Raw genomic sequence first — 13,801 nt, forward strand, 5'->3', positions numbered from 1 at the left:
TGATAAACTGTGAGCAATTTTTCTTAGTTTTTCAATTTATAAAATTGACAAGCATCCATACCGCCTTTGATTTTAGCGGTGGCAAGTAATTTTAAGTAAATTCTGCTTCCGCTCTCAATTTCGTAGGAGTACAATTAATATTTATTTCATATTTTCGTCGGAACTCATATTAAATAACACAATCAACAACACACGATAAATCCAATAAAATATATTTTCAAGTACTGTTGGTCATTATTCTAGTATTTATCATAGATTGCATAATGCATAAGATATTAATGAGATCTCCCATATAATATTTATTAACTCACTGATGGTAAACGGTAGTATGTAATAGCAGAGCAAGTGCAGGATCTCCTGATGCAGCGACACTGGTAGAACAGCGACGCAGTACGCCACCAGGTAGGGGAGATTGTCGATCATGTCGTATTCTAGAAAGGGTAGCAGGCAGCCCAGGCATTGGAGAACTGCTTGGCCGAATGCTGAAATAGAAATCATATAAATAATTAATAAAGATAGTATGTCACGAGATTGTTACATGTTTATATGAGCCCGTGTATGATGGAAGAACGATGATATTAGCGATAAACGAAACCTGTCCCGTGCTATTAGTATTTCACTCAATTGTTCGAGCACGCTCGGCTTACAACTTCTGCGAGTACCTAGTATTTAAAGCACAGTCTAATAAGCAAGAGAACGTGTCATGTGACTACTGATGTGTCGGAAAGTTTCCAAAACAATTTTGTATGGGAATCGAAATTTCAAATTTCCAAAATGAAAGTATCCTTTGTTTCCTGTGAAATTTTCCTGAATTTATCGAGTACTTTTTCTGCTTTTTGGAAACTTTTCGCAGCTTGCATACTTATCTGTACATGTGCCTCAGGCGTTAGAGGGTCAACGTTCACTGTCAAAAATCAATTTTGTTATACAGCGCGAATTCGGTAAGTACATTTTCATTTCTCATGCTCTGAAAGAGGGTCATTGTTGTTCTAAAAGGTGTGCAGAAAATAATACGTGTCTGCGCTAGAGCATTTTATTTTCGAAGTACTATTTTTTTAGGGTTCCGTACCTCAAAAGGAAAAAAACGGAACCCTTATAGGATCACTCGTGCGTCTGCCTGTCTGTCCGTCTGTCTGTCCGTCTGTCTGTCCGTCTGTCTGTCCGTCTGTCTGTCCGTCTGTCTGTCTGTCCGTCTGTCACAGCCTATTTTCTCCGAAACTACTGGGTCAAAAATTTCGAAAAAAATACACAAAATAGATCTTTACCTATAGATCACAGGAAAACCTATTAGAAATCTGCAGTCAAGCGTGAGTCGGACTTAATTACTCAGTTTTGATCCGACCCCTACGAGTTTTTAAAGGCATTTCACTCACGTTTCACATAAAAAATACATTGTTTAAATTGTGTAATGTACGGAACCCTTGGAACGCGAGTCCGACTCGTACTTGGCCGGTTTTTTTTTTACGATAAGCAATTGAAATTTGAGTATAAATGGATTTGTTATACAATTTCCATTCTGATATTTGACTCTCAATTCCATAAATAACGACTTCTGCGTGAATTGTTAATTGAAAGTACCCTCAAAAAATAGTGAAATATAGAAATAGTGTAAAAATGTATACTTAGTCATGTTTTTAAAAAACACATGCATTTTACTTTCCTCGTATTCGAAATGAAAAGTAGAGTGTTTCACTCGGGTGAAAGGTTTCATCCCATCATTTCAACCCTTGGTTAACAATCTACTATTATCTATTATGCGCCCGTACCTTGCATCCCGTATTGTAGATGAGGAGCAGAATCTACCAACTGCGAGATGGCGTTGAACAACCCCTTGTAATCCAGGTTGGGGTACAGGAACATACGGTCGGCGTCGTTGTCCGCATCTCGGATCATCTCCAGGGGAGACCGGGGCACATCTTTTAGCACACCTAGGGGTAAAACAATTTTTGAAATTAGTGCTCAGGTTTTTAACACCACGTCACAAAAATAAACTCTTTAAAATAGAAAGGCTATTTCATATAGGTTGAGTGCTCAGAATATACAGTACCGGCCAATAAATATTATCACCTATGGGTTTTTTGTATGAGTATGTATTCTTAGAGGATATAACCAAACGGAGTAGTCATTAACAGACGTTCCCCTCTGTCGAAAATAGTCGGCCAATGGTCATACACAATGTATGGACTGACGTTTATCTGACATGGCTATTATTAGCCGGTACTCTATAAGTAAGCTAAAAAAATTATCTGTGTACCTACCTTCTGGATTTATTCATTTTTCGGGTTCCGTACCCAAAGGGTAAAAACGGGACCCTCTATTACTAAGACCCCGCTGTCTGTCTGTCTGTCTGTCACCAGGCTGTATCTCATGAACCGTGATAGCTAGACAGTTGAAATTTTCACAGATGATGTATTTCTGTTGCCGCTATAACATCAAATACTAAAAACAGAATAAAATAAATATTTAAGTGGGGCTCCCAATAAATATTTAAGTGGGTTTTTTGCGTAATGGTACGGGACCGTTCGTGCGCGAGTCCGACTCGCACTTGGCCAGTTTTTAAATACTTTACGTAGTATTTAACTACAAGTGGTAGGTAACAACCTCATATCATATTTAAATAATGCATTGAAGTGTTTCTAACATGCTTTATGCTGCCTTTAGTGTAGGTATCTAATCAGTAAACGGTGACAAATAATTACTGCAAATACAAACGCAAGGTCTCTTCAGCAGGTCAGCACGTCAGCAGAGCCTATAACCCGATTCGTTTCGGTTTGGACAACATCAAGGGGCAACGGGTGCATCGAGGGATTCGAGGGTGCTGGGCGCCAATCATCGCTATTATAATCTTACTACTCCATACACAAACGTGTTTCGTTTGTTAGGTTACTTCAAATATTTCAAAAGTAAAGTAAGTAACTATGTTTTATAAAGGAATAAATGAATGGATGAATGAAAGAAAGTTCATATAACGCCGAGCGAACATGTGCACCACCGAAATATGCAAAAACGCCATTTGCGCAGCAATTTTCTGGCCCCACTTCGTAGTGCCCGTAACTACCGTAAGGTCCGTCTTTACGAAGTAGGTAATATATAAGTCATGGGGTTACTTACTAAGAAGCGTCTGTGAGAAGTACTTGACGGTGTTAGCGATGTCCGTTCCTGATGGCAGGGGCTGTATGTTGTGCATCAGCCGCAGCTGGCAGTCGTACAGGCTGCGGATCTTGGCTGTAACTGCCATTGCACAATCGCCCTTATTACAAGTGCCAACGATTGACATTTCAAGAACCGAAAAAAGTGAATGATGTTACCGTCGCGTGGGAATATTTGGAACCAGTTTAGCACAATAGTTATATTATACTAAACTTAAATTACCATTGTAACATTTTTTACAGGTAAGGTGATTACCGCTTTGATGCGGTTTTGATACGGCGGCGGCGCTGTGAACTCCGTAACTTGAATTTCAATACCACAGCTCAATATAAATCAAATATACTCTAGCAAGCCAACCTTATCAGTAGAAAAGGCCCAAAATTCAAAATTTGTCTGGGAGACCAAAACTTTGCGCCTATTTTTACTTACAAAGCTGGCTTGCCAGAGTATGTTTTTAAGGTATGTTCCAAATAGCACCACGGTGGGGTGAAATTCATCTGTAGGTAAGTAAGAGAAACTAGCAACAAATAATTGCTTACGAACATCATTGTGCAAAGGGGTGATATTTTTAAATTCAAAAACCTTATAAAGGCATTATATATAACTTTACTTAAGGTACCTAAACATTTACTTACTTTACTTGTTTTTAGGATACCTAACAAAGTACAAAACATTACATCAAGGTATACTTTAATTTTATTTTCATCACACAAATTACATTATAGTATTTTTATAACAGTACCTACCTATACAAATATACAATCATCCAAGACATACATATTTGAAGACATCTAACAGATAATAATATATATTAACAGTGAAAATTTATAATTGTAATTTCCACTCTCAATATACAGAAAGTAAATTTACAACAGATTCTAGAGGATGAAAGCTGCAGTGAGCATTCCCTTACTGAGACAACAAGTCCTATCTGAAATACATACATAGTGCACCGTCAGTGAACACTTTTAAAAATAGACTAGATACACATCTTAGAACTTTGAAAAGTGCAAAATAAAATACAAATACACGCATCAGCTCCAAGAGGTGCTAGTGTATCAAAATAAATAATAATAATGGGATACCGCCGTTTAGCCAAAATATTTTTCGCCAAATTTCACTTCCCAACAAACTTATGGCATCAGTTTCATTTCCCAAATGTAATTTTAGCAAGTTTTTTACTTCGCAACCATTTCATTTCCCAACCCCATATTGCGAAATGAAAATGACGTACTAGGTTGGGTTAGGTTAGGTTGGATTATGAAAATTTGCAAAATGAAATTTTGCCAAATGATAATTTGCGTAAAATAGTTTGGGAAGTAATACTTTGGGAAACGATTTTTGGCAATAAACCAATAATAATTAACATAATTATAAATGCATACATTCCCATTCAATCAAACTTGGATTGCATTGAGAATAAAGCCAATGTATCTTAAACCTAGAGAAATATCTTTATTTAAACACTATTGGACTATAGGTTCTGAGCAAACTGACTTTTCACAGTCAGCACCAGCACCACAGTTCTATTTAGGTATAAACTAAGGAATCATATCTAGTTGAATCAGTAAAGGAAGGCTTGAGAGCTACTAGAGCTAGACCTACGTGGAAGAAAGGTGAGCCACACAAAACACAGGGATAATGTTATGTTATGTTAAACATTATATCTGTGTTTTGTTCAGAAAAACAAAATGGCTAAACATTGATTAAATCATTCATTGATACCAATTAATGTGATTGGCATTAGTAAAAATCATAGGGAATGTTGAATCCTTGATCACAAGATACTTGGGGGAGACCTATGTCTCTTGGCTTACAAATGAAGAATTAATGAAACACATGATATTTATATAGAAAATTCTTCAGTTTAGCTAAAATGAAAAAATAAAGAGACTGAAATCACAATTTAGCAAAAACAAATAGATAATTATGTTACATATCAAGGAAGTAGGTATAAATATTAGTCACCAGCGACCCGCCCCGGCTTTGCACGTGTAGTTCAACTAATTTATAGGAAACCTTTACAAATTATACATATAAACCTTCCTCTTAAATCACTATCTATTAAAAAAAACCGCATCAAAATCCGTTGCGTAGTTTTAAAGATCTAAGCTTACATAGGGACAGACAGACAGACAGAGGAAAGCGACTTTGTTTTATACTATTTAGTATAACACACCCCAATTATTATTGTTATGTTTCATGCAAAATAAATACCAGTCACGGAGTTGCGGAAACCTGCCCATGCTACAATACAAATTAGTATACATAAATATTCTAACTTGGTTGATATCAAGTAATGATTTAATCAATGATCATAGCACCATCTGGTAATTTAACACTCAAGTATCTAAAATTGACATAAAAACAGTCAAAGTTAACTAACAACTCTTCACTACACCACAGCATGAATTGACTGTATGGACACAAACCCATTTGTTGGTCAAGGTGCAACAGTGACAGCGGGACAACAGACATTTGAAGTAGTTGGGGATGACATATTGTCAAATGTCTAGTTGTAAAAGATCACAAGACATAAGGGTGCCCACAATATTTTTCTATTTTTCTACTAGGTATTACATAACTTGCTGATAGATTCTAAATTTCATTAAAACCATAAAGTATACATGACCTAAAAATTTACATCAAAATTATGTACTGGAAGGAAAGGAAACTAATACAAAATAATTTAAAATATACTTATACAAAAGCTAAGTGTTTAAGTAGTTCTTAAGTTATGTAACCAGGAAATGTGTCAGAAACAGGTTAAAAAAACAAATAAAAAAATATTTCATAAAAAAATTTGATTTGTTCCCTAGTCAGAAACAGCTGTTTGGATATCTTCCATATTTTGATAAAAGTTGCTTGGAATGTGGTTTACAAGTATGTATCAAAAACTCAAATTTCAAATTTTATTAACTTCTTCAGCCACAACAAGTTTGGAAACAAATCAAATTATTTTATTAAATATTTTGATTTGTGTTTTGATAGATAAAGACGCTGGTTCGAATCCGGCCTTCACCACTGGACGGCTTCGTCACTTTTTTTTAAGACATCTATTACAGTTTATTCTTTAGCCACAGATAAAAGTAACGTAAAAAATAACCAATAGGTACATAAGTAAACCTTACAACCTAAACACTATGCTGCTGTGGACACCCTGCTACTAACGGATCGTGCCGGGGTCGTGCTAAACCAACGAAAGCCCCAGCTCACCTTTCGCCCCCGTCGGCTCCGGCCACACTTCACCCACCGTCTGCATTATACACAAAAAGCTTTCTACCTCCTCAAATCTCTGAAAAATAAACGCGACAATGCATGCAAGCTTTATTAGAATGAAATATTTTAAACGGCTCGTCTGTTGTAATACTCACAAGCCGCCGCCCGCGTCCCCATATTTATAAGTTGTATCTTGAAACTGCCCTGCATTGAAATGCCGGACGTGCTCAGTTATCATGAGTTTGGAACGCACAATCAATAACAGATAACACTACTACAGGCGCAGTTTCCAGCACTGGGCGAAAGAGATAAGACCTGAATCTAGATTTTCCTTTCTTCTCAGGCTATTGATCGATTAAACAATTTGTTTTTGTTTATTTTGCTCTCGGCGCGCAACGCGCAGTTGTGCCAAATGTCAATGTCAACTGTCAATGTCAATAACAAAACGTCATCTGCGTTTAGTTACACCTGTCCAATTTCATTGTTCAATGTGCATTACGTCTCACTCTCTCACTAAGCAAAATGTGAGACGCAAATATACATTGGACAAAGAAATTTGTTAGACGGAATACCACCTGAAGCTTCGTATCACTTGATCCTATTTGCCAAATTTAACTATGTTTGTTACTCCTTAACTCCGTCATTACTGGACCGATTTTGAAAATTCTTTTTTTGATTGTAAGTATATACAAAAAGATTGGTCCCGTTTTTTTCAAAACGCAGTTCTGATGATGGGATCCATGAGGAATCGAGGGAACTCCTCAAATGTTAAAGGCATACATACAGTGATTTTAGTATTTTCATCAACAAATCAAGCACTTACATTTAAAAAAGTGACATTGGATGAAGTGGAACTGCTGATGATGATCAGAACGGAACTCTTCAATGACGCATAATTCACGTTTGGCGATTTGTCCTCTTCTTTATGTTTGTTAAGCAACTTAAGTTTTTAAGACATATTTTTGTCAAGCTCGAGTTCTAGTGATGAGACCCATGCGGAACCGAGGGAACTCCTCAAATGTGAAAGGCATATAGTGATTTTTGTAATTTCATCAACAAATCCAGCATTTACATTTAAAAAACCCGGCCAAGTGCGAGTCGGACTCGCGTTCCAAGGGTTCCGTATATTATACAATGTAAACAATGTATTTTTATGTGAAACGTGAGTGTGAATTGCTTTAAAAAACCCGTGGGGGTCGGATCAAAAACTAAGTAATTAAGTCCGACTCACGCTTGACTGCAATTTCTAATAGGTTTTCCTATAATCTATAGGTAAAGATCTATTTTAACCGACTTCAAGATTTAATTTTTTTTTTTTTATGTTTGTTACTCCATAACTTCGTCATTTCTGACGACCGACCGATTGACTAACCGATTTTGAAAATTCTTTTTTTAATTGTAAGTATATACTTACAGATTCAAAGTTCAAAGTGTTTTTATTTGTGAGTATATGTCAAACTGATTACAGTGGCGGTAAATAAATATTTGTAGCACTATACCCTGCCTGATGGCGTACAAAAACTTGAATAATTTCCTTACATACTAACATGCGAAATAAATTTAGGTACATATCTATATAAATACCTAGTTATTATTAATATTAAAGTCATGTCAAATCAGAAGCGTTAAAATTATACAGCAAAAATTCAGAAATGGTGTAAAAACAATTATCAATTAAAAATGTCAGCAGTTTGTGCTTAAACTGATTTAAGGGTAACATTCTGAAATGGACAGGCAATTTGTTATTGGACATTGGATTGGTCCCGTTTTTATTAAAACGCAGTTCTGATGATGGGATCCATGAGGAATCGAGGGAACTCCTCAAATGTTAAAGGCTTACATATAGTGATTTTAGTATTTTCATCAACAAATCAAGCACTTACATTTAAAAAGTGACATTTGATTAAGTGGAACTGCTGATGATGATCAGAACGGAACTCTTTAATGACGCATAGTTCACGTTTGGCGATTTGTCCTCTTCGTTATGTTTGTTAAGTAAGTTAGGTTTTCAAGAAACATTTTTGTCAAGCTCGAGTTCTGATGATGGGATCCATGAGGAATCGAGGGAACTCCTCAAATGTGAAAGGCATACATATAGTGATTTTTGTATTTTTATCAACAAATCCAGCATTACCATTTTAAAAAGTGACATTTGATGAAGTGGAACTGCTGATGATGATCAGAATGGAACTCTTTAATGACGCATAGTTTACGTTTGGCGATTTGTCCTCTTCTTTATGTTTGTTAAGCAACTTAAGTTTTTAAGACATATTTTTGTCAAGCTCGAGTTCTGATGATGAGACACATGAGGAACCGAGGGAACTCCTCAAATGTGAAAGGCATACATATTGTGATTTTTGTATTTTCATCAACAAATCCAGCATGTACATTTAAAAAAGTGACATTTGATGAAGTGGAACTGCTGATGATGATCAGAATGGAACTCTTCAATGACACATAGTTCACGTTTGGCGACTTGTTCTCTTCCTTATGGACCCTGACCCAAATTTGGACCCGGACTCGGACCCGGACCCGGGTCTGGACATGGACCCCAACTCGGATCCGGACCCGGACCGAACTCTGGCCCAAACATGGACCCGGACAGCCGGACACGGACCCGGACTCGGATCCGGACCCAGACCCGGACCCGGAAATGCTACTAGAAAAGTGGGTTAGGTGGGTGTTTGCTTTTGAACTGCGATTCTCACAGAACAGAACTGCTATCAGAAAAGTAGGTTAGGTTAGGTTAGAACTGTGACCCTTACAGAAACGAAATGCTATCAGAAAAGTAGGTTAGGTTAGGTTAGAACTGCGACCCTTACAAAAACGAAATGCTACTAGAAAAGTGGGTGGTTTTACCTCCTTTTCTACATTATTAGGTAATATTATAATAATTAGGCAATTACGCAAAATTAGGTAAAAGATGGATTAGGATAATTAGGCAAAAGATGCTGTCTTTTTCATTTCATTGTCTGTAATCCAAGAGTGCACCATCAAAAATAAGTAAACTTTCAGCGGCATCCCCCATTGAAGTCGGTTTTTTTCGTGGTTTTTTTCTTAAAAATTATTTTATTCCGTAGACAACCACAAATATCAAACGTAGAAATAATGTGACCCTTAAAACAAACAGTGCTGATCTTTGATTTCGGTTTGTGAATATCCGATAAATATAATAATAATTTAAGATTCAAAATAAACAATAAATGAAATCTACTCGCTATATACATGATAGGAAATAAACAATAAATAAAATCTACTCACTACTAAATCTACTCAAACATGTATGGCAGCATAATCCATTTTCTGTTTCACTTTTATAAATTTCGGTGTTTCGCCATCGCCTCTTACCTATGCTGCCATAACCCGACCTCCGGTCGGTGATAACTTGATAAGGACAAAGCATGGCACTATTTTCTCTTTCCTCTTATAGGAATCGCAATAAGACTATCTTTCTCTATCAAAGAGTGTCAGGACTCTTTGGTGTCAGGCCCTTGAGAGCAATGACTCTCCTATATATTATACTAAACTTTTGGCAATGACGAAGCAAAAGCGGTAAACGAAAAAAAAAAAGAAATTAGAATGTGAAAAATTTTATTGTCATGATTGTCACAATTTTATTACGGTGCACTACCTACAATCACAGTGTTCGTTACAATCGACATCAAGAACATCAAAACAGTTATATATGTCGTTACACTCAATAACTCACAGTAATTTTTGCCCAATAATTTGTAAGCCAGATGGTAAAACATTAGCAACTAGGTACACCTTCGGTACAATGCATTTGATGCCGATTGCATCGTATATACTTAAAACTAGCCTTAAAACAAAAATATCACCTCTAAGTATTAAGTCCAAGCCCGTCTAACGAGAGTAACATAACAATACAACAATGCGATAGTTTATTGACTTGTGGTACGAATGGCATTGAAACTAAACGGTGCGCCATTATATCATCAACGAGAGTCAATCGTAACAGCAAGCGCTTGCTGGATGACCAGTTGCTGGGCACTGATCAATTTCTTCAGCTCACGAACTTCCTGCGTCAGCTGGCGAACATTCTCGGAAGTTTCATCAAGCCTCACTTGCAGACTTCCCAAACCGGAATATCCTGACGAATACCCGTATTCTCGGTAACTAGAATCATTGTTATTCTCATACTTTCTAAAACACGAATATGCTCCGGTAGTCGATCCATTTGAAGATATCGTATGCCCATACTGTTTTCTCATTTTTGCTATGTCGTATGCCGCCATCATGATATCCCTAGGCAGCCTTTTTTCACTAGGATTTAACGGCTTGACACTTAGCACAACTCTATAAGCCTGTGGCGATACGAGAGCTGACGAGTGGAGTATTTTTAACAGACATTTAGGCAGGTAACCGTTAAACAAGGCCAATTCCATGTAGGATATTAGTTTTGTTTGCCGGACGAGCTTCGAGAGCCCCGCTGTCTTCCGTAAACCTTGAATATCATGTACCGCTATACCTACTAGTAGATTCATAAGCACGACTGTGACGAATAGAAGAAATAACACATATGTTATTTGCGCCGAGAATTCTAAAAACAGGGGAGGGTCATTCCCGTCCGGCTCGTTTAGCAATAAATCTAAGTTAAGCTCTCCAATCATCATCGTCAAAACGGTAATAAAACCCATAAATGGGTTAGCGAAAGAAGATGAGTCTGGAAAAATGACACAAAAGCTTATGGTAAATCCGACCAGAATGCATGAGTAGGCCATTAGTAATTTTGCAAATTCTTTTTGAACTTTTTGGTACATTGCCACATAAGTACCAAAAACTGGCAGCTGCCCGATCATCATCATCAAGTTTGTCCATCCGGCGAGCACCGCAAAAGCACCGATGTGGTTTTGCCATGTGTACGTTATATTTGTATAGATGTACGATATGAGAAAAACACTTATGATCACAAACCACTCTATTATATTCTCCGACTGCATGAGATATTGCCTGATGGTGGAGTAACCGGCTATACCATATACTTTTCTAAAAATCTCGAAAATCGTAATCCCGGCCAACACCCACCATTGCATTTCAATGACGAAGGGATTTTTCCTCAAAAGATCTCCGAGAATTGATTGCTTCTGACACAATTCCTGCTCTTGTATAGTTTCCTCCATATCTTTACTACCATTGTAACAATTATGCGCAAGCGCTGTCAAGACGTACAATGTTAGACATAGAACGAATATGAAACTGAGAAATAATCTAGCTATATAGTATTTGCGTATCTTTTCCCACTTGATATACAGGAAAGCTGAACATAACGGATGTAATAATACTTCCTTCTGTCCTTCATCTACAAACGTATTAAGATAACTGATCTCCCGTGGGTAGCAATGTTGTAAAATGCTACGGAAATCAAGTTCAAGCTCTACTTCTCTATTGGTAGTCTGAGAATGGTGTAGAGTGATAGCGCAATCAAGCTTCCGCGTGATCATAGCTAGTGACGCTGGGGTCTTGCGGGCTATTACGTTGAGAGCAGAGTTTCCTTTTTTAGACCTCGTTGTGACGTCAGCGCCGTGATATATAAGCGTCTCAACGCAAGCCGAGAGACCGTCGAGTGCTGCGAGGTGCAGCGGCGTAAAGCCATACTCGTCTTTTTTGTTGACATTAGCACCCCAACTAATCAGAGTTTCAATGATATCACAAGCTGAATCACATTTTCCGATAGCGGCATGAAGTGGTGTCCGGTTATCGAAATCATTTGCATTTGGATCAGCTTTCCCTTGTCTCAGCAGTGATTCAACACATTCCAAACTAGCTGCGCGCGCCGCTAGGTGCAAAGCCGTAAAGCCTCTGTGATTCTTCAAGCTAGCATCGGCTCCTTTAGAGAGTAAGAGATCAACGCATTCTGCAAATCCACCGTCAGCCGCTAGATGTAGAGCAGTCGACTCCCTGTCTCCAACTCTCGTCCTTACTTTTGGATCTGCTCCGGGTGTATCCAGTAAGATTGCAAGGCATTGAAGTATTCCCAGATCAGCGGCAAGGTGAATGGCGTTCGTACCGCCAGGCTCAATTAGATTTACGTCAACTCCATGTGAAATAAACAGTTTAAGACATTCCACAGAATTAGCTCGAACTGCACAATGAAGTAAACCACCTTCACAATTCACGTACTTGACCGCGGAATGGACTGAGGCACCTCGACTGATTAGTAAATTAGCCACTTGCACTGAATCGCCGAACGCCGCGCAGTGGAGTGGCGCAAAGCATCGTGGCATGTAATTAGGGTCCACACCACGGGAAAGCAAAAAATTTGCACATTCCGTAGACCCGCTAAAGGCTGCTACATGCAACGGCGATAAACCGAGCGCGTCGCAATATATCGGGTCCGCGCCCGCTTCTACCAGTATTGGTAAAAGTTGTGAGAGTTTCAGGAACGCTGCCCAAAACAGGCATACATTCTTCTCTGCCTCGGTTGAAGAAGAAAATGTATCGATCGCTGTCTCCACGGTAATGACCCCCGATTCCAATTCGTCTAGCAGCCTCAATCGACCGCCGACGGCTCTCATTTGTTCATGTGCGCTCTGACGTATTGACTCCGCACAAATATGCGCAGTTAGGTCGAGCGGGGGCTCTTCAAAGCTGTCATACATATTAGGGGCGCTTTCTGCAGGTGGTGAGGAGCCATAAGAGACATATTCCAAATGCCCCATGGATGGAAAGTCTCCTCTCTCGAGTGTTGCCTCGTCTTGAGGTTGGTTTTGAAGGGGCGGCGAGCTGAGGACGCGTGATAAGCGAGGGCGGTCCATGTTGGGGCGCGGACTCCAGGTGCCGGCCCGGGCGTCATCGTCATCGGGCCGGGGCAAACGGCGACCGCGCAACCAGCGCGGCGGGAGCAGGCGGCGCGACGTGGGCATGCGGGCGACGCGGCGGTGCGGCGCTGAATGCCGGGCCCATTGTCTGCCAATTGCCGAGCCGGAGAATCCCGCGCACCTCTTTGCCAGTAAGGCTGGAAGCACACAGAACATGCCAGCGTTACTATGGCTATTTTTATGCCTTGTTTGAGTTGTTTGTCAAATTGACTTAACTACAGAAACAATCGATCCAGCAATTAATTGAATACAGCATACAATCCTCTTCGGTTAGAATTAGATACGGTAAGGTACGATTTACTAGTTGAAAAAAATCTACTCACACATATGTCTCATACTCGTAAGTTCATCGTAACATAAGTTCGTAACACACCTATTCACTTTTTTATTTACTCGTCATTTGTTATCAGAAATTATTCCACTTTTCGAACGTTTAATTTTGGAATCTTTTGCTTGCTCGGATATCAGTATTAAACAAATTGGGTTAAACAACAACTTTGTGCCCTTGTAAAACAATAGTAGATTGTTAACCAAGGGATGAAAGGCACTCATTCCTGCCGAGGTATTTTGGCGCTCGAACGCAGTGAGAGCGC

General features: G+C 38.7%; 2 protein-coding genes across 2 annotated transcripts in view; both read right to left on the reverse strand.

The window, feature by feature from the left end:
• The window catches only part of LOC134741180 (protein unc-79 homolog), a 45,815-nt gene extending 39,054 nt beyond the window's left edge, over positions 1-6,761 (reverse strand). Inside the window, exons 1-4 of the mRNA XM_063673959.1 lie at positions 6,525-6,761; positions 3,112-3,231; positions 1,767-1,928; positions 312-482 (exon numbers count right to left, since the gene is read on the reverse strand). Coding sequence (XP_063530029.1) covers positions 312-482; positions 1,767-1,928; positions 3,112-3,231; positions 6,525-6,579 — 508 coding nt within the window. The 5' untranslated portion in view covers positions 6,580-6,761. The remainder of the gene's footprint in view (positions 1-311; positions 483-1,766; positions 1,929-3,111; positions 3,232-6,524) is intronic.
• Positions 6,762-9,943: 3,182 nt separating this feature from the next.
• Positions 9,944-13,307, reverse strand: LOC134741039 (transient receptor potential channel pyrexia). The gene has a single exon (XM_063673782.1). It carries the CDS (start codon positions 13,251-13,253, stop codon positions 10,326-10,328), a length of 2,928 nt encoding a protein of 975 aa, XP_063529852.1. The 5' UTR covers positions 13,254-13,307; the 3' UTR covers positions 9,944-10,325.
• Between the last annotated feature and the right edge of the window lie 494 nt (positions 13,308-13,801).

The sequence above is a fragment of the Cydia strobilella genome, chromosome 1 (genome assembly GCF_947568885.1).
Source record: "Cydia strobilella chromosome 1, ilCydStro3.1, whole genome shotgun sequence".
Taxonomy (NCBI): Eukaryota; Metazoa; Arthropoda; class Insecta; order Lepidoptera; family Tortricidae; genus Cydia; species Cydia strobilella.